At 33.6% G+C, this 25,869-nt stretch overlaps 3 protein-coding genes across 3 annotated transcripts; 2 read left to right on the top strand and 1 right to left on the bottom strand.

Moving 5' to 3' along the window:
• The first annotated feature begins 383 nt into the window (after positions 1-383).
• Pcmt (Protein-L-isoaspartate (D-aspartate) O-methyltransferase) lies at positions 384-4,206 on the top strand. Its single transcript, XM_026633693.2, has 7 exons — positions 384-580; positions 761-897; positions 1,649-1,874; positions 2,264-2,349; positions 2,905-2,982; positions 3,666-3,753; positions 4,049-4,206. Exons 1-7 carry the CDS (start codon positions 400-402, stop codon positions 4,060-4,062), a joined length of 810 nt encoding a protein of 269 aa, XP_026489478.2. The 5' UTR covers positions 384-399; the 3' UTR covers positions 4,063-4,206.
• Positions 4,134-13,445, bottom strand: LOC113395940 (DNA repair endonuclease XPF). The gene is made up of 15 exons (XM_026633686.2): positions 13,186-13,445; positions 12,959-13,111; positions 12,691-12,871; positions 12,147-12,259; positions 11,243-11,408; positions 10,503-10,639; positions 9,695-9,849; positions 8,817-9,253; positions 7,946-8,257; positions 7,753-7,849; positions 7,073-7,194; positions 6,661-6,834; positions 6,180-6,320; positions 5,317-5,511; positions 4,134-4,385 (listed from the first exon to the last, which is right to left on the bottom strand). The coding sequence occupies exons 1-15, from the start codon at positions 13,305-13,307 to the stop codon at positions 4,242-4,244; spliced, it is 2,649 nt and encodes an 882-aa protein (XP_026489471.2). The 5' UTR covers positions 13,308-13,445; the 3' UTR covers positions 4,134-4,241.
• A 1,489-nt stretch (positions 13,446-14,934) lies between these two features.
• On the top strand, positions 14,935-25,666 carry LOC113395942 (phosphopentomutase). The gene is made up of 12 exons (XM_026633688.2): positions 14,935-15,162; positions 16,584-16,751; positions 17,156-17,247; positions 19,120-19,365; positions 20,016-20,238; positions 21,609-21,793; positions 22,063-22,268; positions 22,645-22,766; positions 22,876-23,052; positions 23,355-23,454; positions 24,570-24,723; positions 25,236-25,666. Exons 1-12 carry the CDS (start codon positions 15,091-15,093, stop codon positions 25,330-25,332), a joined length of 1,842 nt encoding a protein of 613 aa, XP_026489473.2. The 5' UTR covers positions 14,935-15,090; the 3' UTR covers positions 25,333-25,666.
• The last annotated feature ends 203 nt before the right edge of the window (positions 25,667-25,869 follow it).

Here is a 25,869-nt window from a genome sequence, read left to right as displayed (position 1 = left end):
ATGGCCCGAGGAGGGTCGAGGTCGTTCGCCATTTTTTTTTTATTACTTATAGAGACACGTATTAATTCATAATATTAGTATAATGGAACAAAATTGTAAATGTAAATATCAAATAAAACTAATTTTTCATTGTTAAATTCGATTTACTGCTCAAAAATTAAATCACGATTAAATAATGAATACGAATTTAATCGAAATCTGGAAATTGATATATCTAGACAATAGATTGATGTTTTTTTGCTATTTCGATAAATTATTAAAAAGTTGCATAATTAAGCATAAAATTCAGAGGACTTCCATGCAACTATTAAAATGTGAACGCATTTATTTTAGTAGCCTCTTTATTTATTTACTGGATTACTGACAGCTGTTTAATTGTCATACGTCAACCGTCATATTATGTCAAAAAAAATTGTAACACAGTTGCGTTATTTTTTTCTCAACATTAAAAATCAACAAAGCAGCAAAATTACGTGCCCATGGTATAATATAAGATATATCTTAGTTGCTCTTATTTTATTAAATATGGCTTGGAGGAGTCACGGAATAAACAATGCAGATATGGTTCGGAACCTTAGAGGTAAGTCAATAATATTATTACTCTGAAATACTAATTGGTTCGGTATAATTATGGGTATTGTTCTAACCAAAATATGCATAGTATGTGTAGTTGCCTAACATAATTGTGTAGTTTATTTTAAAAACAATATTTTTTTAAATATAATATTTTAGATTAAATTTAAAACTTTTTATTTTGCAGCAAACGGAATTATAAAGTCTGATATAGTTGCGAATGCTATGGTTGCTGTAGACCGGAAGAACTATTGTCCGCATGCTCCTTACCATGATTCACCACAGTCCATTGGATACTCGGCTACCATCAGTGCACCACATATGGTGCTGTGTCTATATCTTTCAGTATTTTTGTTAATTTAAAAACTACACTCACTATCAATATTATACTTTTTTATCAAAGATAATATGAAACAATCCCAGGTATTGCTTTATCACGAAGTTCATGTAATGTAGAAGAAACAATTGGGTCATTAATCTCAATTTTATCTGAGCATGTAATGTTTTTATGAAGTGAGGTACTAAAATTAAGGAGGCATTTATTTATTATTGTGATAAAAATCAAGATCTAAATCTAATTTTAAACGCAAAAAAGATTGTCCTCTTACCTTCAAGAAATTAATTGTAGAAGATGATTGCAATTTATTCCCTTTTCATATTGTTATAAAAATAATTGTTTTTATGTGTAATTTTAGATAATTATTGCTTCATATTATTGTCTTATGCTTTGTCAGTTTGTTTTATTTGTATTTTTGCAGTGTTATATCAATCTATATAATTTTAAAATGATTAAATATTCAATTCATTTAATAATATAATAAAAAAATAACATATTTTTACAAAAAAAAAAACTACACTTAGTAGCTACTACTAGTAGCTTACAATTAATATTAGTCCTTCATAACATATATTTGTAATTGTTTAATATGTAGTTTGATTAGATCTGGTAATACCATTGGTAGTTATAATGCTCTAAGTACAGAAGTTGTCAACTCTTTATTTGATTTATATATCAATTAATTGCTTTATATTCTTATTGAATAATGTTAAAATTTTAAATTATTTCTTTTCATAGCACGCACATGCATTGGAAAGATTAAGAAAACAACTTATACCTGGTGAAAAAGCATTGGATGTCGGTTCAGGATCTGGTTATCTGACTGCTTGCATGGCCTTCATGGTCGGAGAAGCAGGAAAAGTTATTGGCATTGAACATATTCCTGAATTAGTTACGATGGCAACTAAAAATATTGAACGCGATAGCCCTCAGTTACTCACATCAGAAAGGGTGAAACTTATTGGTATGATCAAATCTTATAATAAAATAATATTTCAATGGTTAACATTTTTTTGAGTTTTCTGTAAAAAAATCTCATTGGCAACCCAAAATTTTATAGTTAGTAATGTTTAATATCTCGTGCCTCGGATAGAATATAAAGCTGTTTGTCTCATACCTTTACTCTTTCCATCTTATTGGGTTGTTGTCTCATTGATATTGTGTCCTGCATAATTGGCTAGATTCCATTAAGACTAGTAGCCATGACCAAAATCGGTCAGAAAGATTTCGTAATATATTGAAGACTGTCAGCTTAATAACTAAAATTTTCGTTTTTTATTTTTCTTAAACAAAATTACCCAAGTAACTTATTAATAACATGTATTTTACAATTGCACATTTTGGATATTATAGTTGGTGATGGTCGTTTGGGTTATCCCGATGAAGCCCCCTATAATGCTATTCATGTTGGAGCTGCTGCCCCTACTCTTCCACAAGCAGTAAGTTAATGCAGTCTCATAATAATAATTTATACATTGTTAATGTAGAAATATATATTTATTTACATTAGGGCCTTAATTATATAGAAATAAAAATTAGTTGTACAAATGATTGCGTGGAATGGTGGCAAGAATGCTAATCCTCTGGGCAAAAAATGAACCAGCCCCCTGTCACCAGTAGTGGTAAAAATGCTAGGTGCTATACTTTTAATGAAGGTTTTTGCACTATTACTCCAAGGTCCGAGTGGTTCAACTGCAAATGAGACAAAGACATATAACAGACGAATATCTTGATTGTATGGTCGCTTCAGCTTTTTCCACTGCGGCTCTGGTTCTTAACGCTGTTTCCCCTCATATAAGACGGAGCCAGCGTGTCAACGCATGTTGTGTCCCATATTAGGGCCCGTACTCGTTCCCGGGAAACCAGTGTCATTCCATCACACCTACTGCTATCATCATGACGATCACGGCTTAATTAGTTTATACATACAATAATAAACTCAATTTTTATATATGTTGCTGATTTTGTTGTATAATGCTTAATGTTGTGTACAGTTAGTTGAGCAATTGAAACCCGGTGGTCGCCTGGTGGTGCCTGTTGGTCCTGAAGGAGGTGAACAGCATCTTACTCAAGTAATTATATTTTACTTAATTTATTTGAATTAAATTTTAAATTGAATAATTCAAATAGTGTTAATTTGTTGATTTTATAACTAACTACCAACTGGTATTACTAGTTTGTTAATGCCCTACAAAGAAATCCAGTTGCATTATTTTTGTGAAATATGTATGTGATTGTACATTGATGGTTCTTTGCCAGAATCTCTTAAACTGCTAAAAGAGCTGTGAAGAATATATAAAATGTCATATCCATATTATGGCTAATTAATATATCTTTTCGGCCAATAACCCTCCTAATAAAGTTGCAAGAAGTATCCTATCTATTATACAATTATTTAGCAATTCGTGTACCGTTAATCATTAGCATTAGCAGCCTGTAAATTTCCCACTGCTGGGCTAAGGCCTCCTCTCCCTTTGAGGAGAAGGTTTGGACACGCTGCTTCAGTGCGGGTTGGTGGAATGCACATGTGGCAGAATTTCGTTGAAATTAGACACATGCAGGTTTCCTCACGATGTTTTCCTTCACCGCCGAGCACGAGATGAATTATAAACACAAATTAAGCACATGAAAATTCAGTGGTGCCTGCCTGGGTTTGAACCCGAAATCATCGGTTAAGATGCACGCGTTCTAACCACTGGGCCATCTCAGCTCTGTTGATGCACTGTTAATCAGAATCTTGTTAAATGTATTTCAGGTGGACAAAGCTCTCGATGGCACCACAACTGTAAAAAAGCTCATGAGCGTCATTTACGTGCCCCTTATCGATAAGAATCATCAACTCCGTGAGTGACCCTACCTTACATTAGTGTTGATCATATCAACAATATCAGTGGTTATTGTAATCACTTACTTTGCTTCCTAAATGATCCCTGTGATGATACTCTTCTTTGAGACAAGTTTTGTGCTTGTATATATTTGAATTATATAATATATCTCATAATCGTTCAGTATTGTTCTTATATACATAAGCACTTGCGTCTTGTCTTGCACAAAATTAGAGCAATGAATAGAATTATTATATATATTGTTATAATTGAGAGAATTAGCAATGTTAAGGATACATTGTCTGTGTTCTAGGTCCTTGGCGCTAGGTTGCCTTGCATGTTATAAATAAGACTCCAAATAAAGATGATGGAATTTTTATTTTATATTATAAATAAAATAAAATTGACATAATTATATTTATTAATTGCGACAACATTTATTTCATTCTAAAATTATTATGGTATGTACAAAAGCAATAAATAATTATAAAAAAATATTATGATTTTTATTTCAAATTTTTGAATTTCTCAAACTTTTTCTTTCCAAAAGGTTTCGCTTTGTCTGTGTCTGTCGTTTTTGGTTTAACGTGTAAAATTGAATATAACGTTGCGGCTTCATTTTTGTTTTCCATAATTTCTGCTAGTTGTTCCTAGAACATAATTAAATTGACTTGTTAATCTCCCAAAAAGTTAACCCACTGCGTCAACCACATATAAATGGATTAAGGATATTTAAATCATGAACACACAGACTCAGTTTTAAAAATCAAGAACATCTTTATTTTTTATTTTATGTATTAGGTAGGCGGACCAGCAAATGGGTCAACAGATGTTTAGTGTTCACCACCGCCCATAGACATTGACGCTGTTAGAAATGTTAACCATCCCTTACTTCGACATGCCGTCACCAACCTTGAGAACTAAAATGTTCCTTGTGCCTGTAGTTACACTGGCTCACTCACCCTTCAAACCGGAACACAACAATACTAAATATTGCTGCTTGGCGGCAGAATATCTGATGAGTGGTCGGCACCTACCCGGGCGGGCTTGCACAAAGCAAATTATTCTAGTAGGCTCACTTTTGATATCCATGTTACAGAGTTGAATTAAATGCTACCACAATAGGCCATTTGACAATGCGAAAAATAAAGTGTCAATTATTGTAATCAGTATATATTATGAGTTTAAAAATGGTTATATATAAATAATAATTTATTTACTCAAAAATCCATTTTTTTAAACGTTTGTCACGTGACACAAAACGCTTCTGGTTGGTCAGGCTTATAATGACGTCACTTGCTTATTAACCTCGTTTGCCTACTGTATGTGGATTATATGTGCCACAGATTACAATACAGGCAAGTGACATCACCGACCCCATTGCAGCGCCATATTGTCAAAGTAGCATTTGCGCGCGCTATTTAAATATGGAATTTTTATTTTGATATTTTTCAGCAAATATGTACTAGAATAAAAAAAAAACAACTTTTACTTGGTTCCTTAACCTCTACTAAATAATATTAAATGCATTTTAAAAACCAGTCAAATAGCCTATTATTGTCAGTTATTTAGTAAATTTACCTGTGTCAAGGTTATCAGGTGATCCAAAGAAATTCCTCTATTCATAACTCTTGTGATGTTCTTCGAGGTTATACCGGGCAGCTTTTGTACGAAGTCGTGCACGCGTATATTACATCTTTCGTAATTCATATCGTCTGCTGTATTGTCTCCGCTCAGAGCCAGTGCCTCTTCTACGTTCGGGTTTTTTCTACCTTGCTGGAATTTTTTTTTACAAATAAAATTAATGGATACATATATATGCCATAGAAATAATATAGATGTTAGTCTGTCAGTAAGTAAATCTGTTTGAATTCTTCTGAACGAAACTACCATCTATGAAACACCATGAAAACATTTACGGCTTAAATTTTTGATAAATGCTCATCAAAAATGGGGTGATTAGTTAAAAATTGGTGTTCTCTTCTTTCGTTTACAATTCAATGTTGAAACTAAGAGAGTAATTGATGTTTATCGAAACACTAGCTTGACAACGTTTGTTAAAGGTTGTTCGAGACCAAATTAATTGTTCAAATAATATTATGTGACTATGGAATATTTTTTTATGTAATTTCTAGGCGGTTTATGGGCCACCTGATGGAAAGTTGTCACCACTGCCCTCACATTGGTACGGTAAGAAATTTCAATAACCATAGATTACAATGCCAATAAACCTTGGCAAATACGTTGCTATGTCTCTTGTGCCTGTAATTATACTCTATTGCTAATACTTAGTGTTTATACTTGGCGTTAGAATTCATGATGAGTGGTCGGTACTTAACCAGACAGATTTGCACTACGCACTACTGGCCCTACTACTTAATAAACGTAAACGCCAGGATAGTATTGTATTCTATCGTTTAGTCTATTAAGGGGTAGGAACTTACTTTGAGCTCATAAAACAATTCTGCTGTGGCGTAAGGACTCGGTGACCAAACGAGTTTCAACCTCGGGAAGTGTATTGTGAGCAGCTGAAGCTTCTGCTGGATATCGGCACCGGATAAATCGGTTGAAACGACAAAATTCCCCTGAAAATGATGAAGATGTATTATGTCTACAAATTAACCATGATGACAATCTTTGGACAAATGCACAATTAGAGAGGTAATTTAATGTAGGTATAGCATAGTCCAATGTTTTTCTGCTGACCGAGTTTGGATCAGTCAAGTAGGAGGCGTTGTATATATATATTTTGAACACAAAGACAGATGCACTCTCTATTCCCTTAAACTCAACACGATCAGAAAGAATTCAGGCGCAGGACCAACGTCTTTACGTGGCTTCCGGGGCAAGGGCTTGCTTTCAAAACCTTGGGATCTATTGTTATATATCTGGGCACTAGGCAAACAGAAGGCAGAAGACACTGACCTGTAAATGAAACGGCTTGTTCTGGTCGAACTCAATGAGCAGGATGGGTCGGCTGTAGTTGCGGCACATGTGCGTGCACTGCGCGTACAGCCGGCCGGAGTTCAGCGAGCCGATGAGGTCCGATATCGACTTCCTCTCCACGCAGATGTCTGGCGTTACGATGTAGTCTCCTATCTGCAATGATAGGAGACTATATTTTAATTTTTCCCATGTGCCTTTTTGATGTGCCAACCGATTTTAATGAAATTTGACGTTGATGAATATCTATTCATAACGAAATTAAAATCGGTTAAGTATTTCAATCGTAATGTGTTATTGAGTAGATAGCACATTGCGATAGCCTTCAATGCGTTTTACAGTCGACATATTATAAGGACAAATTTTCTGGTAATTATATTTATAAGTTTCTTACCGTAATGGTCACTGGTTCAATATTGATTCCGTTTTTATGTAGTAAGGCTGGAAGGTCGGAACGGAATTCCCTCATATCGACGATAACGATTGGTTTCTCTTTCGTGACTTGAGTTTGTCCGCCTGGAAATAAATATGTTACATTTATTTTGTTTATCCGAGACACACCTGGTACTTCTCTGACTAGCAGAGAAAACTAGGCAAGCACCCCCAGGGGCATAAATTTCTATTGGGGAGTAAGCGAGGATGGCCGGAGTTTCGTTTGGCCGGAGTTTGGCAAGAAATGGAAAGCTAGGCTAGAGGTTTACGGTAGTATGATGCCTTCGCGCTGTCGTTTGCACCGACTGTTAGGTGACATAGATATAGGTATCCCTTTCACTCCTCAGACGAGCTCCGACGAATGTGATAGTTACATTGCCCAGGTCAGGACCGAGACTAGTTTATTCCTTCCTTTCTCCTGAGAGCCCGACCCGAAGGCCGGGTACGGGCGAGTGCAAGTCACCGACCGATTCTCTTAAAATAATCCCGCCGACACCTTGCTGTCGGCCTGTGTCGGTGTGTCAGCAGGTTTGGTGTGTAAACTCCCTAGTCTCAGTAGCAGCCTCGTTAATCCTGGGACTGATCCCTCTCCACTAGTTTTAGATCTCGTAGTACGAGAGTGAGGCATTGTGCGATACGAACCTGCCTTTCTCGTATCCTTCTGAATGACTTCTTCTTCCACATTCATATTAAAATATTCATCAGTTTTTCCGTCTTGATATGATGGTATAACCATTACCTAAAACCGATCAAATTTTATGTATATATTATATATTATCTGTAAACGACAAGTATATTACGTGAATATCAGTTTTATGACAGAGTATGTACTCACACTTTTGGCCTGTATGAGCAGCTCGAAGGCCTGCTTCTCCCGGCGCAGAGCCGTGAGGTAGGCCTGCTCCTCGACGGTGTGGTCGTGCACCAGGAAGTAGACGGTGAGGCGCGGCTCGCGGGGCGGCTTGCGGCACTCGTGGCGCTCGAGCTGGCGGACGGCGGCCACGTCGCTGTGGAACAGCACCACGTACTCGGGCCGCAGGCTCTCTAGGGTTTGCCCGAGCGACATGTAGTTCCCGTTTTGCTTAAACGTCTGAATGCAGATTATTGGCTTATCTGTTTCTAGTTGCGTTAAATCCAAGTTCTCTACCTGAAAGACATGTTTCATAATTTAAAATTAATTTTAATCATTATATGAGTGACAAGGAAATTCTTGTAAAGTTTTCTAGTGAGAAAATTTCAAATGTAATTCCAGCATTTGGTACAAATTACTTATATAATATTCATCTCAATGACATAGATTTTTTGAAGACATACAATAATTACAATTATCAAAAATATCACATTAACGCAGACAACAAACACAAAGTATGATATGTACATATATACATGGTATCTTATACATTTATCAACATAAGAATTGATAACATTAAGTGCTTAAATATATACAAATATGAATCAAAGATTGTTACTGTATAAATCTCGACCGCGTGGAATGGTGGCAAGGATGCTAGCAGCATTTCCCCGTTGAATCGCAATTCCGATCCTCTGGGCAAAAAACGAACCAGCCCTCCTGCCACCAGTGGAGGCAATAAGGCGAGGTGTTATACTTTTGATGAAGCATTTTGCACCACCACTCCAAGGTCCAAGTGTTTCGACAGCAAATGAGACAAAAAAGTAATTTAGCATTTAATATTAATAATAGTTACCCGGGACAGAGGTTCAAATACACTCTCATTAGCTGCTTTCGAGTCCGAATTGTTTTTTGTTGCCGTTTGAGTGAGAGTCAGGACATAGTTGGACTTGTTCATTTCATCTGCATTGGCTTCTTCTTCGTCTAACTCATTTTTTATTTCTTTATCTTTATTTTCAGTATTCATATGTGATTTGTTATTTATTTTCTTATATTTAGCAGCCATCGAAGTTATTGTTAAATCTCTCCGGAACGCGGTATAGAAGAGGTATTTACTTTCGCCCATGGTGAGGAAATTATTTAGCTGGTAACAGGACTTATTGTCTTGGCAGAGTATGAGTATTTTTGTTTTAGATAATGAATCATTGTTCTTTTTTTTAACTTCTCTGGGTATCTCATCTGTTAACAATTCACTCAGGCATTTCCACTTTGGTGATGATTCAGGGTTGAATTCTAAAATGTTACATTTAATATTAAAAATAACACTTCCCCTCACAACTAGTATCACCGGCTGATTAAATTCAAATACAAATACTATATAATACCTTTATTCAACATATGTATAAATATTATATCTACCTACTATATCTATATCTATATATTATATCTATATATTTACCACCGGTTCGGAAAGAAACTGACCTGAGAAGAACCGGCGAAACTCAGCAGGATTTTTTTTGTCAGAAATTAGTGTTTACTGCGATAAATTATTTATTTTGGCTATAGACGGCTATAAATGTTTCGAACCAATAGATGACATACCTTTCTTGTTTCCAAATTTAGAAAAAGAGTAACATTTTTTGATTAAGAAAATTCTGCTGAATGGATTTATGATGAGCAGGACGGGGTTACATTTACTATATTATGTAACTTGTATATCAAAGGCATATTTACCATTATTATTGTTGTACACCCTCGCTTTGGCCAGCCTAAACAGCTGTTCTGCTGAGTCAAGGAGTATCCATCCAGAATTGACTTTAGCATATTCGGGTGTCCTATATTTGCTTACCAATGCATAAAACGACACTGAATCGTCGTGTATTAAGTTTCTGTATTAAAGAAAATATTAATTTACTTTGATAGCAATGCCAAATTTATTAATCTTAAATTATAAGACAATAAAATAATTACGGTGATGGTGATGATGTTGATAGGAACTATGATGATGATGGTGATTATAGTGATAGTGATTATGACGATGGTGATGTTAGGGATAATGATTATGATGATCTTAATGATGACAGTAATGTTGATGGTGATTATAGTGATAGTGATTATGACGATGATGATGGCGGTTATGTTAGTGATAATGATTATGATTACACCTTTGATGATAGTGATGATTTTCATGGTAATGTTGATGATGATGGTAGTGATTTTGAGGATTATGATGCGACTAGCCATTTGCGCAGGAGATATAGTATATGCGCAAATAAGTGCACTCTACTCAGAGCCTAAGGATCGCGCCGGTCGGACAGAGCTACATACAAAAACTTTCATAGGTATACAATACCTACAGGATATTTCATTTAATATTACAATGTATATTGTTGACTGTGTGTCTACTGTGTTTCTTCTTCTTGGTAGAATGTACTTTCCGAATCAGTGGTAACTTTATATTCAATCAAATTTTTGTATTGTCAGAATACTAAAGTATTTAATCTTTTAAATAAATTATATTAGGATATTTAATGCTAATTACATGATCATTGTCCTTAAAACCTTCAAATCTTGTATGTATTCCTTTGTCCTTGTGCTGAGTTGATGCCACACGCAATCTAATTGTGATTGAAGAATTTTATGGAATTTCTTAGTGATACAATTTTCGGTTGTTATTTCCTGAAAGTAAAAAGGCTTTATTTGTAAACATAATAGTATAGTACTATTATACAGAAGATATTATTACACAGTAGGTATGATGGCAGAGTTTGGTGTGTATTAACCATTGAGCGTAGTTTCGAAAATGATTGTGTGTGAGAGAACGACTGATTCTCTTTGAAAAAATAATTATGAAAATTTTAATAATTGTAACTAAGATGAATTTTCCTTTAGTTTGTTACATATAACTTACTTTCAGGTTAGTGGCAACATTGCGCAAAAACTTATTTTAAGCCTTGGGACAACTGGCCCAAAAACAGACTACCCACTAAAGATCAGTGGTTCCCTTATGGTGTTTTACAGGAACACTTGCGCATACTAGTTTTTATTCTGATGGTGGACCCGCCACTACTTTTTTTGTCTTTCCCATGGTATTTGTGAACAGTTCCCTACCCCATAAGTGATTGAAAACAACAACTAACGGTACAATTTTGTTTGTCACTAGTGTATATCATAGTACCCAAAGTAGTATTCGATTTAGCTATCTATACCTTAAAAATCACATATATAATTGATTCTTTATAGTGTACTGTAGTTAATAATTATTAAAGTTGTAATACTCACTTGCATGTCCAGGGTTCGGTTAATACTTTTCAATTGCTTAACTGTGTAGTTCATGATATCTAGCAAACAAGTTTGGATGAGACCCATGTTTGTGGTCAGTGAAACATGTAATTCTATAACTTCTGCCTGCCTACTCTTAAGACTTTTTATCACGGTACTGTGGAATCTGAAATAAGGATATAATATTTTTCTGTACTGCTTATTCAAGAAAATTAATAATGCTTTTATAAGTATTAGAAATTCAATAAGAAAATCAAATGTCAGAATTGGCTACCAATTGGCTCGAAACTAAAGTTCTGTTTACTATTCTGTTAAGGAAAATGTATGAACATTAAAACTTGATGTGAAAGTTTGGTATTGAATATGCAGATTTTAACATGGTCATTTTCTTCACCAGCAAACACTTGGGTGGTGTTTGTCAAATTTGAATCCAGTCTTCACAAGGATCCAAATTTTCTATCCACAAGGACATCATGCTTTAGATTTCCTACTTTTATTTTACTTTTTACTTATTGCAATAGTAAACAATCTATCTTATATATTTTTTGTAAAAATATCATTTGTATTATGTATTTTAAAATAGTATAGTTATTTGTGACCTGGTGCTAAAAAGACCAATGTAAATTTGAGTAAAATGTAATCCACATTTGGCATTTGTCAAATCATTTAGATATAAAAAAAAATAAAAAAAAAATATATATATTTATTTATTTGTGCTAAAAGAGCTTATGTATAACTGTACTTATATTACACAAAATGTTTTAATGTATACCATTACACAAAGTGGTGCACGTCATATTGGAACCCAACATCTGTATTCATTGTTTCTGTTTAGATCACCAAAAGTGATGGTCATTGGCATTGGCTCTTTTAGCACCAGGCTAGAGTTAAGTTAGTTTTTTACCTTGGCCACAAATACAGTTCAGTTACAAAGAGAGCTCTCATAACTTTCTCAACCTGATGATATCCAAAAGTAAATGAAATTGGTGAATTTGAAAATGCCTTCACAAATCCAGTCTGAAATTTATATAAACATTAAAAATAAATATTTAATTACAATATATTGACATATGTGACAATTACAATTTTCCTTTATTATTATTATATTTGTAATTAATTTTACTTATGATAACCAAAGTAAAATTGGCAACTTTTGTGTTAACAAAACAGTGTGTGAAATTGACAACAATTTAAGTAGAAAATTGTGATTATAATAAATGGTTAGTACCTCAGTCACTTGCAGAATGGCATGTTTTGAGCCTTCATAATTATTGTCTTATCTGACATCAAGTGAAATTTTGTTCAAGTTATGTTTGACAAAATAGATGGCAATAAACATATTCGAAAGACAGTATAGAAACCAAACTTGTGATTTAAGTAATAGAATTAAGGCTATAAGTATATATTTATAATGTACATTTGATAATTTATTAAACTAAAATGTATACCTTATTTTTTTGCCGATAAAGTCTTAAAACAAAAGCCTCCTGACATGATTCAAGTACAGTGTGAGCTCTTAATACAACTATACCAGTAATATTGGAAACTGGAACACGATTTTTCAACAAATCAACAACAAGAATTCTTGTTGACACGAAATATATACCACCTTCCAAGTATGTTTTTTCTCTGAAATATATTTAGAATTATAAAATAAATAATGTTTCATAAAGTATTTCATAATCAAATCAACATTTAAAAAATACTCCTATTTACCTCTCATTCCCATTTGTAGGTAAAACTGTTAAATTAAATTTTTCAGAAAAGTATTTTTCCTCATACTCACTACTATTTATCACTAAAACTAAATTTGCTGGATCATTATGTATCCATAACAAGTTTGCGACAATGTCATTATAAGTGAGTCCTCTGAAAGTATATGGTAACTTAATAATGAAAATTTTAACTCAATGCATATTATTACCCAATTATTTATTACTCACTTTGCAATTATTAAAAGTGCGTCCTTTTCAAACATATCAATAAGGATTTGTTTTTCATAAGGAAGCAGAGGGTATTTCGTTTCTATATTTTGTTCTACATCACTTTGTTCATTGCTCTCCATTTTTATATTACAGTTCAATCTCTAATAAAAAATGGCACTGCCTGTGTTTAATTATTATTTTATAAGATATATATTATCTAAGTATGTATATTGCGTAAAAATTTAAAGTTAATGTGACCGACGCCCGGTGTTATAATGCCCAATATGCCCATTGCCTGTTCTATAATATTAATCCATTTCAAAATCCAATCACAAAAGGTGTAGACATAAATAAACAGCGTTTGACAATTGACATCTAATTGACATTTGACGCGAGATCATTCGTCGAGGTCGAGTCGAAGAGCTTAAATGGTATATGATATTCTTCTATGCTAATTTTATATAAAGAAGTTTACGTTGTTTGTTTGTGAACAGTTCATAGTACATTAATAAAAATGGATATTTAGAAAGAGTTTATCAAAATATTTTAACTTCCATACGTTGACTGGGCGGGAAAATCGCTACTTCAACACAAACAGTGATTTATGAAAGACCGGCATTCATTTTACTAGTTCCTTTTTTTCGGTATCGATGTCAATGTTATTGTTATTTGTTAAGTCAGGTAAGAAGTCAGGGGAGCAATATTTTTGTGTATAAAAGATATATCTCAAAAGAGCAATACTTCATCTTAATTCTACAACAGTACAGCTCTATAGTATTGACCATGTATTAACATTTTATTAAGTATTAAATATTATTTATTAACGACTTAACGTGAGGACTAGTGTTTCACATTGATAGTCCACTATCGATACGCAATCGATTGTCTATCGATAGTATTAATAGCTCCCCATGTGCAATACTATGACTATTAGTAAGGAATACTATCGATGGTACTATTGATATCCTTAATTGTTTTCGAGATCAACTATAGATAGTTCGCAACACTGGTGTGAACGGCAAAGTCATTGTCATTGTCATATTGGTTTAAACATATATGGACTCTCCCCAAAACTAGGGAGGAAATAGACATCAATTTAAATATAGACTATCGTTTTCTTTCTTCTCAGCTACACTAATATTATAAATGCGAATGTAACTCTGTCTTTCTATCTATTATTCTTTCAAGGCTAAACCACTGAACCGAATTTGATGAAATTTTGGTATGATGCAAGCTCACGATTCCTGATCGAAAAAAATAGTCTTGTTATAACTAAAACCTGATGACCAACCTCTAAAACATGGGCAAAGCCTCGGGCAACTATTATATTAAATTAAATATTAGTACCGCGTAAAAAATCTAGTTCGCTGTAGAGTGTAGTGTTTTGATTTTGATGGATTTATGTAGGTACAAGGCACATTTTTAAAGTTTTGTTTAGGATTTGATCAAGGGAAGACGGCTGCATTTGGGGCCCCCCAAGACTGGAGACTCGGGACGAGTCACCCCTTCTACTCCCCTATTAGTCCGCCACTGCTAGTAATGTATATTCTCATTATAGAAAACATTTTTCTTTAACTATTATTCCATAGCTTTAGGGGAAAGTTTTAGGAAGTGGCAACATTGCATATTCAGTTGTTATCGATTTAAAGAACTTGTTGAAGGTTATCAAAATTGGTCTTTAATACAATGGAATAATGCTTAAAACTAAATAACTGCATCCAGTTTCCATGAATCTACTTATTCCTTTTATTATTAAAAGTAATTGATTTCTGTCGATCTTCGAATTACTTTTTGAACGAAACTTCAACTGTTGCGTCTGTTGCATTTGTTGCGATTGAAATAACTATTTTTTGTCGATTATATATATAAGAAAATAAGTTTACTTTCGTGTTTAGTGAAAATTTAAGTACTTATAGTGCGAATATGGTCTTAATTTTTGATAGTGGAGATGCTAGATTGAATGCCGCTGTTAGGGGATGGCTTGAACGTGATAAGGTATGTTTAGTAATTCTTAATATCTTAGTAACTAAATTCTAAAATTTCCACTAAATTTGGTATTCGATTTATTTTATTTTTATTGATAAAAACCCAAAAAAAATAAAATGACCATTAATTATGCTATATTTTTACATAATTAACTTGCTAGATATTACTAATAAGAATTTATTTTTTATGGTCTAAGTTGGTGCACGAGCATATGTGCCACCTGAGTAAGTGGTCACCACCGCTCATAGACAATGGCGCTGTAAGAAATATTAACAATTCCTTACATCTCCAATATGCCACCAACCTTAGGAATTAAGATGTTATGTCCCTTGTGGTAGTTACACTGGCTTACTCACTCTTCAAACCGGAACATAACAATACTGAGTACTGTTGATTGGTTGTATAAAATCCGAAAGTGGGTGAAACCTACCCAGGTGGGCTTGCACAAAGCCCTACCACCAAGTGATCATTTAATTTCTTGACATAAACATGTAAATCATTCTAAAAGAACTTAAACTTACAATACTGAAAATGGTTATTCAAATATAATCAATAAGTTTTATAATAATGTAAACTCATGTAACTCTTGTTTTTCAATCTAAAAATAAACCATTTATTTCTTAATTATAAGTGTCGATAATTTTTACTGTGGCTGTAGCACACAATAATGGTGCCAATGTATTTATATAAGATATTTTTTTTTGTGGTTTTATTTATGCTGAGAGGGCACAGATAATTTCACTAAAGATATTAATTAATTCTAAGTGAAACAATGAAGTATGACAATGCACCATGCCTTTGAGTAAGTAAGTGAAGGTTGTATTAATGATTGTAATTGTGCAAATTTATACGGCCAACATAATCTCCAATAAAGTGTTATTAATAGATTCCATCTCCAAGTTTATACATGTTGAGATTTTTAATATTAAATATCTGCTAAGAATATTTAAGTTTTTGAGCTTGAATTTAGTTAAGTAATTTTTTTTCAAGACATTATACAAAATTGCACTTTATAATCAAATTTTTAGCACATTAAATATATTTAAGGAAAATAATAAGTTCATAGTGCAAATATTAGGTTCTTTCATGACTTATACTTAAATTATTTAGCATTAAAAATATTTAAAAATAATTATTATTGTTATAGGAGTAATAAAAAAAGATTTAGGGCAAATAAAATCTCAAATTGAACCTTAACTTGATAAACTGGAAATTAAAAGTAACTATGCCGATTTGATGAAACAGTGAATACTGCCTCTATACTATAATTTTTAAAATTTTAAAATTATTTATATGTATTTTACCAAAATTATTTTATTTATTTGCAGAAAGTTTATTAATACCACATTACAACTTATTAGGAATTTTTTTGATAACTTTTTGGTCCATACAGCCATAACTGTTTATTGTATATATATAAATTTTATCAGAATCCAGTAACATATAAAGAAGTGGAAGATGCCATTAACAATTCGAGATGGACTACACTCAGGAAGACAATGTTACAGCGGCAGAAGTTTGGTACAGCGGGCCTGCGAGGTCCCATGGGAGCTGGTTATATGTGTATGAATGATGTTGTTGTATTACAAACAGCACAGGTGAGGTTATCTTTTAGTATGTATTAGTATCATATAGATATTCTTGTTGTGTAACAACTATTAGATACTGATTAACAATATGTTGTGAATTATGATACGACACAAGTTTACTCATACATCATTATTGAAATAGTCATACAAAACATGTGTACTTTCAGCAAATGAATAAGTGATAAATAGTAATATTTCAAACATGCTGGTGTTAATTCATAACACATGAGTAATTAGTTATTCATAATTTCAATGTAGTTCTATACATGCTAATGATTTATTTTATTCTATTTAATTAGACTCAAGGCACCGTTTATTTTAATAAGATTTTACTAATTTTTATTGCAACGAATTGTATTTTTTCTTATTTGACAAAATAAGTGTTTTTTTTAATAACTAATTTTCTTTTTCAGGGACTTTGCTCATATGTTCAAAAAGTATGTAATCAAAAACAACTCCAAAATGGAGTTGTCGTGGGCTTCGATGGGCGATATAATAGTCGCAGGTAAATCGTTTGAACTATAGCAACACTGTGAGGGTTAATATATTTTTTATTACAATATTTCAAGAATGTAACATACCAGAATTATAATGGCGTCTCATTATAATGTTTCTTATGAGCCTTAGAAATATGCTGTAAAATTACAAACATAATTGATAGTGCCGTTATCTAATTTACGTCATTGTAAATAATGTCAATACATTATGATGAAATGTTTTGCTAGGGTCAATAATGTTCGCGATAAAGTTTCAGCAAAAAATATTACCCAAATTAGTAGGTATCTAACAATATCAAATAGGCCTGTTTAGATATATTTAGTTTTAGATTTTAGGGAGATGAGAGCCTTCAAATGAGACTAGAAAAGCACTTAATAATTAAATATTTTGATAAAATGTCCACATATAGGTACGGTCTTTACATCCGCTTTCTAAATGCTAAGATAATGTTTATTACTCATAGATAAAGCCAATTATGTTCTTTACCTTTAGGGGTAATCATGTAATAAACATGGAGCATAAAGTAGGCGAACGCATATGTTTCACCGAATGTTTGGCACAGTTGTAATTACTGTCTATTCCGCAAAAAATAATATTGTTCCATGATCGCTATGAACATGGTCCCTCGGAGCCTGATGACAGACCTGATCGAAAACATAGTCTGTAAATCTGCCTCCTTTCTATTTATAATATAATTATAAAAATGTATACAATTATATTATTTATTTAATAAATAGAAAAATTGCCTACACTTTTCCGACCAAAGAATATTGATGATAACACAATTTCAGTAACTGTTTAGTTTAGTTACGTTAGGATGTTGATCGTTATAATTAGTACTCCAAGTCACTCTGCATATTCTTATGTTGAAATATTCCTCTACATCAGGGATGTTATGGATATATAATTTCGGATCTGGATATGGATACGGATATATGAATAATATTTTATCGATTTCAGATACGGTTACGGATATGAAATTATTTTGGATTATCCGATTGTTTCGGTTACGGATACGACATTATTCAAAAATTGTAAAAGATAAATTACAAGACGTTTATTTGACGTTATTTGTAGGCTGTTATTTAGTATTAGGTATAATATCAGAAAAAAAAACGAATAACTTTAGAATACAATAAGCTACTCTCTTTAAGTATAACACTATGCAAAAACCACATTATAAAATTAAGTTTTTTTACCGGTTACGGTTATGGATAGATTTTTATTTCGGATATCCGATAGTTTCGGTTACGGTAACGGAGCTCCATAACATACAATACATTTAACATTGTATGTATGAAATTTTTAAATTTATATTACCTCTAATTTATTTTTGTTGTAAGACTTTAATTAGAGTGGATAATTAACAAACGATTGTAGGTTCAAATCAGGGCCAGCACCATCGGTTTAATGTTTATAATACAAAGAGCTTATCGGTGATGGAAAATGATCCTTCACGTATCAGACAAAATTCTATCTCATGTAATATCATTAACCCTCTTTGGAGTATGGCCGTCAAAGTCAAAAATCTTTATTCAATATAGAAGTGTTTACACTTGCTTATTGATAGTCAAAATCTACCACCGGTTCGGAATTTAACATCTCGGACCTGAAAAGAACCGGCGAAAGAAACTCAGCGGGATATTTTTTTTTTTCCATTTTGCATGTACAATAATAATTATATTTTAGTTATTTGAAACAGCCTGGAGGCGATCATTTCATTCCCAAGGTGTGCAGTCAACTAAAAAGTCATTAGTATTGTAATATCCTTTAGCACAGTAGAATAAACTTCAAATCTTCTTCAGAGGGTCCCACCTGTGGGATATTAACAGGTTGTTTTTTTAATGTAAAAAGTAAAAATACAGCTAACATTTCATAGGTTTGCTGAACTGACGGCGAAGGTGTTCGTATCTGCAAAGATACCTGTCCACTTCTTCTCCGAAGTATGCCCGACGCCACTGGTCTCGTTCGCTACAATAATGTACGGGGCTGCTGCTGGTGTCATGGTAACAGCGTCCCATAACCCTAAGGGCGACAACGGGTACAAGGTGTACTGGAGTAACGGGTCTCAAGTCACTACTCCACATGACGATAATATCATTGAAGAAATATGGACTTGTTTAGAGTAAGTATGGTCAGGTCAGTCTGATACTAAGATACTTTACTTGGTGTACGTGCCGCTGCAGACCGCAGTACTTAGTAGTGTTGTGTTCCGGTTTGAAGAGTTAATCAGCCAGTCTTAACTAACCAGAACCAGCTCAAGGGACAATAAATAGTTCCCATGGTTGGTGGCTCATTGAAGATATAAAGGATGATTTTTAATTCTTACAGTGCCAATGGCTATGTATGGCGGTGACCACTTACTTATCAGGTGGGTCATTTGCCAGTCTGCCTTTCGGTTTTCAATATAAAATTATTTATGTAGGTGATATAATTTTCATTTCATTTCAACTGCCTATTCATAAATTTAAATATGTTAAAAATATATAGGTGACTAGTTTTCGCCCGCAGCTTAATCTGCGAGTAAGGGAGGGGAGGGGGTCTAGTGTTTCGTTGATTTTAGATATAAAAAATTAGCCTAATAATATGTCTTTCCTTGGTGTTCCAAACTTCACCAAGATCGGAAGAACGGTCCAGTGGTTTGGCCGTGAAAGCGTAATACACAGACAGACATTAACTTTAGCACTTACAGTTACTATTTTCAGTATAGTTAAAATATCGCTGTTTGCATGTCGTTAAAAATAATATTGTTTTTTTTTTTTTCGTTATTAACAGAATACCTGACGAACATTGGAAGATAGACGGTATAAGGAGTCACGATCTCGTTAAGGATTGCTTAGAGGAAGTGACGACAAAATACATGGAGTACATAAGGTCTAGCTTAAGCGAAGAACTCCTTGAACAAAACAGAAAGGCGGAGGTTCGGACAGTGTACAGCGCGATGCACGGCGTCGGCTACGATTTTATCGTAAAGGCATTCGAAGCTGCCAATTTGAAGGTAATTTTCATATATTCATTTATTTTCGGCTGTTGATGGATGTGATTTTGAAATGTCAATGTCTTGTGTTTGTGTGTAAAGTATATTCCAAACACATGAGGAGTAAAAACGAATAAACCACTTTTACATTGCATTGCAACCTATGTTATTCATTATGTATTCGGTAAAATATAGCGTTTTGAATGTCGGCGAAGTTGTTTTCGGAATTTTGGAAGTAAAATTAAATTGGATATGAGTAATAGGCTTTTTGACAATGCGCAAAATAAAGTGTCAATTATTGTAATCGGTATATATTATGAGTATAAAAATGGTTATTTATTAACGAAAGTTGAAAATAACAAGTAATTTATTCAAAAATCCATAAATAAAAATGCATTTTCTTAAACGATTGTCACGTGACACAAAACGCTCCTGATTGGTCGGGATTATGATGACGTCACTTGCTTGTTAACCTCGTTTGCCTACTGTATGTGGATTATATGTGCCACAGATTACAATACAAGCAAGTGACGTCACCGACCTCATTGCAGTGCCATTTTGTCAAGTTATTTCGCGCTATTTAAATATGGAACTTTTAATTTGATATTTTTTAGCAATCTGTTCTAGAATTTAAAAAAAACAACTTTTACTGGGTTCCTTAACCTCTACTAAATAAACTGTTTATAGTGCTCAATACGGCAGAGCTATTAGCTAGTCTTATGGAATATGTAGATCTAAGGTTTGTTTATCTTTATTCCTTCGATTGCCTCGCATCACCTAGGTTACTAATGGCTATATTTTATTTAAATTGATTAACATTTCAGAAACAGTTTCTTTTAGAACAAGAAATCGGATCGGTAGTCTTATAATCAAATTTTGTGTTATGATTGTTTGGTTACCCTTTTTTAACTACTCATATTATAAATGTGAAAGCATCCGTATGTGTTACAAAATTACGACCGAACTGCTGAAACGATCGTAACCACGTGATAGTGGACGAAATAGTTGTGAGACCTATCCGATCATGTTCAAGTTGAAAAATAATAAATATACATTAATGAAACTGACTTTACGCATGCCCGCAGCTTTGCTCGCGTGGAAGGGGGGCGGAGGTTGTAGTTGTTAGGGTACCTAGTATCCTTTTTCTGTACTCCTCTGACATCGGGTATGCAAAATTCTATGGTGATCGGTTGATCAGCTGAAATGTGAAAACGTAACAAACATACTCATTATCGCATTAATAATGTTATTAAAAAAATTAATAAACAAATTTAAGTAATTTTGTTATATTATTAAATTGTAGATTAAAAATATAGTGACAATTAAAGTGTAGTAGAAGAATTATAACATTTAGTGTTAATCAAAACAAATTTCTGTTATCATTATTTTAGGCGCCATTGAGCGTAATCGAACAGCAAGACCCGAATCCAAATTTCCCGACGGTGAAGTTTCCGAATCCTGAAGAGAAGGAGTGTTTGGATCTAAGCCTTAAGCTAGCTCACGATAACGGCGTTAAGCTGGTCCTCGTCAACGACCCGGACGCCGACCGGCTGGCGGTCGCGGAATACGACGACGAGTGAGTTTCAAACTTAGTGTCATCTTAAGCGTCTTTAAGTATATTAACATTCATGTTTATCTTCATTTGGTAACTAATATAATTATAAAATTCGATGCCCGTTTCGATTTCGCAATAAGTAATTATTTGTTAGCTAAAATATCCGGGAACCCGATCGCAGCAACATCTATTGGATCCAAGCTAAACCCCCTTTAAAACATGCAAAATATGTCATTATATAAAATAAAATAATAACTAGAACTATAATTCTAATTTTGAAATGCCCTCAGATTTAAATCCTGGAAAGTGTTCACGGGCAATGAAATGGGATCTCTTCTGGGATGGTGGCTCCTGCAGCAACACTGCGCCAACGGCTCCGCGGTGGGGGAGGACGAGGTGTTCATGATAGCTAGCTACGTCAGTTCCAAGATGCTTCGAGCCATCGCAAAAGGGAAGGCACAGTTGGTGGAGACGCTCACTGGATTTAAATGGATGGGTATGTAAAGAATATCGTAATTATATATTAAATATCACTTAAATGATATATTTTGAGTATATACTTAAAAAGTCTTATTTTGATAAGCTTAGTTATGACAACTTTTGTTTTGAGAATTTATTAATTTTATTAAAAACGCGCATGAATTCATGAACACGTAGAAAAGCTTATTTTAAGCTTGAGCTTGTACAACTTAGTTGTATGTGAAATTTATATCTGAAACGGCTTGGAGGCGATTCCCAAGATACTTTATAATGAAATAAGTAATTAGTTAAAAAGGTAAAATGGGCATAAAAATAAAAATGTAATCGCTCCAATTGAATTTAATAAAATATTTATTAGTATTCTTATAGAATGTTATGCAATCCAATTTTAGGCAACGTAACCCTTCTCCTGCTGCAACAAGGTAAAATGCCTCTATTCGCTTTCGAAGAAGCGATCGGTTACATGTGCAGTCACAAAGTCCCCGACAAGGATGGAGTTTCAGCAGCCGTGCATGTAAGTAATACAAAACCTTCGTATACCCGATTCCAATCAAATAGAGTGTGAGTGAGCCAGTACTTTGTCTGAGTAAAACCCAACAGTTATCTATTATTTTCTTCTACAGGTAGCGACTCTAGCGTCGAGCCTATATTCCAAGGGATCTTCTCTGCTAAATCAGCTGCAGGCTCTGTACGCTGAATATGGTTACCACATTTGCTACAATTCTTACTTCGCTTTTGACGACTCGTCTGCTATTCAGAAGATATTTAGTAGAATCAGAAACTTCAACGGTCCAGGACAGGTAATTACCGAATATTAATTGGAAGGATGAGGCGGAGTGGAAATAAACTACGAGTTGTTATTCAGTGAATTAACAATTTCGATTTATTCGGTTTTTTTTTTCTATCGATTTTGTATTTTATATGCGCAACATAACATCTCAGTTTTCAAGGTTGGAAAGGAGCATTGGTTTTGTAAGAAATTCATACGGCACCAATGACTCGGCTGTGGTGACCACTGATCAACACGGGGCTCATGTGACCGACCGCATATGGAATAAAAATAAATCATCAGAATACTACAATTTGTGATTTTTATCTGTAGTATCCAACGAAAGTGGGACCAGTCGAGATACTGTCCATTAAAGATTTCGCTGCGGGCGTCACTGTACCCGACGACGGCAATAATAGCAGCGGACATTTGGGTAAGTTTGTTGAAATACTCCTATATAAATATACTAGTTGTTACCTGCGGCCTTGCTCGCGTAGAATATGAATAATTGAATATATTTACAAATTAACTTAAAATATTACGTTAATGTAAGACCTCTTTGTTGATATTGGTGTGTATTTCATAGCTTCTAACTTCAAAAATGACGGACTTCCAGACTAACCTGTATACGAAATGTTAACCCATCGTCCCTCCTTAGGCGTAAAATATCCAGAAACACTTAAATACGAATCAAGTCATTTTTAATCGGTATCCCAAAAATAAATTTTCCTGCTTCTAACTTCAAAAATGACGGTCTTCCAGACTATCCTATATACGAAATGTCAACCCCTAAGGAGGGACCTTAGGCGTAAAATATCTAAATATCTAGAAACGCTTAAATATGTATCAAATCATTTTTAATCAGGTGCCCAAAAAAAGTTTCATGTTTCTATCTTAAAAAATGACGGACTTCTATACAAACTTTCAACCCTTATTTCATCCCCGTTAGGCTAGTTTTCAGTTATTTTTAGTTTATTGTGCTATAATAGCTATCTTCATGCCAAATTTCAAGTTTCTAGGACTACGGACTTTCAAGAAAAAAATACAATTCCCGTTTATTCCCTATCCCTTGGGAATTCCGAAATATCGTAAAAATAGATTTTAGTTGTTGTTATAACCTACTTGCACGGAAAATTTGAAACCCCTAATAATTATAGTTACGGAGATAGAGCTACTTTAGTTCGAAAATATAAATCCCATTTATTCCTTATCCCGTGGGAATTTTGAAAAATCCCTTCTTAGGGCACCTCTAGGATACTCAAGCTATACGTGTGCCAAATTTCAAGTCTCTAGGTCCAGTGGTTTAGGCTGTGCGTTGTCAGTCAGTCACTCACAGTAACGGAAGAGTTTTATATATATTGATAATAAATAAATAAACGTCAATTTTAGTTCAGGTAATGACCAGAAAACCCTTTCACTCGATCTGATGAAACTATATTCACAAACAAAAGGAACGAGATGGGTTCAACGCCGGTTCCCCGAGAGACACCCACACACGAACACACACACGCACACAAACAGTGTAACGCATGTCGGGGCGGTCGGCAGGCTCGGTGGGCACGGGGCTGGACGGCGACTACACGTGCGGCGAGATGGTGGCGCTGCAGTGCGCGGGCGGGCTGCGCGCCGTCGTGCGCACGAGCGGCACCGAGCTCAAGGTCAAGTACTACACCGAGCTCGTGCGCCGCGCGCCGCGCCGCAGGTCTTGACTAGTTTTGTGTTTGAGCTCTCAGCATTTCTTAAGTAATATTGGCTTATTCTATATTTACAAAAGGATCGCTATTTTTTTTGAACGCGCATCACGCACAAACCGCAGAATATTTTGAATTGAAATTTCTTACCAGGTATGTTGTTGGCTAAACATAACATTCAGTATAATTCAATGTATACGCACCCCCAGCAACGCGTTCACGGGTGTGCTTGTATAAAATATAACAATGGTAGAGTCACATTTTATACTCGACTCGATTGTAGGGAGGGAGCGCATTAATATTTTAGTTTTACATTCGATCTAAACCTGAACTTTATTAAATACTCACGTTTTTAAAATTTATAAAAGGTATTGCTGACCGTCAATATTTCTCATCAATATAGTAATCATAATTTTTATTGCCTTATAAAATCCATTTATTTTCATATAACATTTTCGTGCCTAACTTCAAATTTCTGTGTGAGTATTATTTATTATTTAAATAAAAATGACTTTGTTTTCAGTGAACAAGAAGCAATAAAAATCGAATTTGAGAAGATTGTCAAAGATTTTATACAAGAGTTAATTCAACCCGCGGCAGTAGGACTGCTATGGATATAATAGTTGAGATTAAACACCGAATAACATATTGGTTCCGCACAATGTCTGTCATAAATATATTTATATTATTAAAAAAAAAAATCAAATTTATTTTTTTATATATGTATATGCATATATTTTTGTTTTACCAAAGGATTACTTAAGTTCTGTGATAAATATATTCTCACATAATTTGTTAAACAAAAAAAATGTGATATTTTTATTATTAACAAAATGTTATTTTAAATGGCATATTAATTTATTAAGGTACAATTTTAAGATATTGACAGACTTTAAATGTGACTTAACTTTACTGTGGTAAACCACTAATAAAACATAATATTAAAAAATATAATTTTTATTTAAAAAAAACCTAATATACAAAACCAACAGGCTAATTTGCGTCATCAGTCGTTATTTAAAGTGAAACTATTTAAATATGTCCAAAGCATTAGAATTTTCTAAAACAAATCACTTCATCGAATGATTTTTCATATAAAACACTAATAAATAATTCTGTTTTATATATATTTTTTTGAAGCCAAGCATTTGTTAGGA

This window comes from Vanessa tameamea, chromosome 10 (assembly GCF_037043105.1).
Source record: "Vanessa tameamea isolate UH-Manoa-2023 chromosome 10, ilVanTame1 primary haplotype, whole genome shotgun sequence".
Taxonomy (NCBI): Eukaryota; Metazoa; Arthropoda; class Insecta; order Lepidoptera; family Nymphalidae; genus Vanessa; species Vanessa tameamea.
The sequence above is the reverse complement of the archived record's forward strand: the minus strand, read 5'-3'. Positions and strand labels throughout refer to the sequence as shown.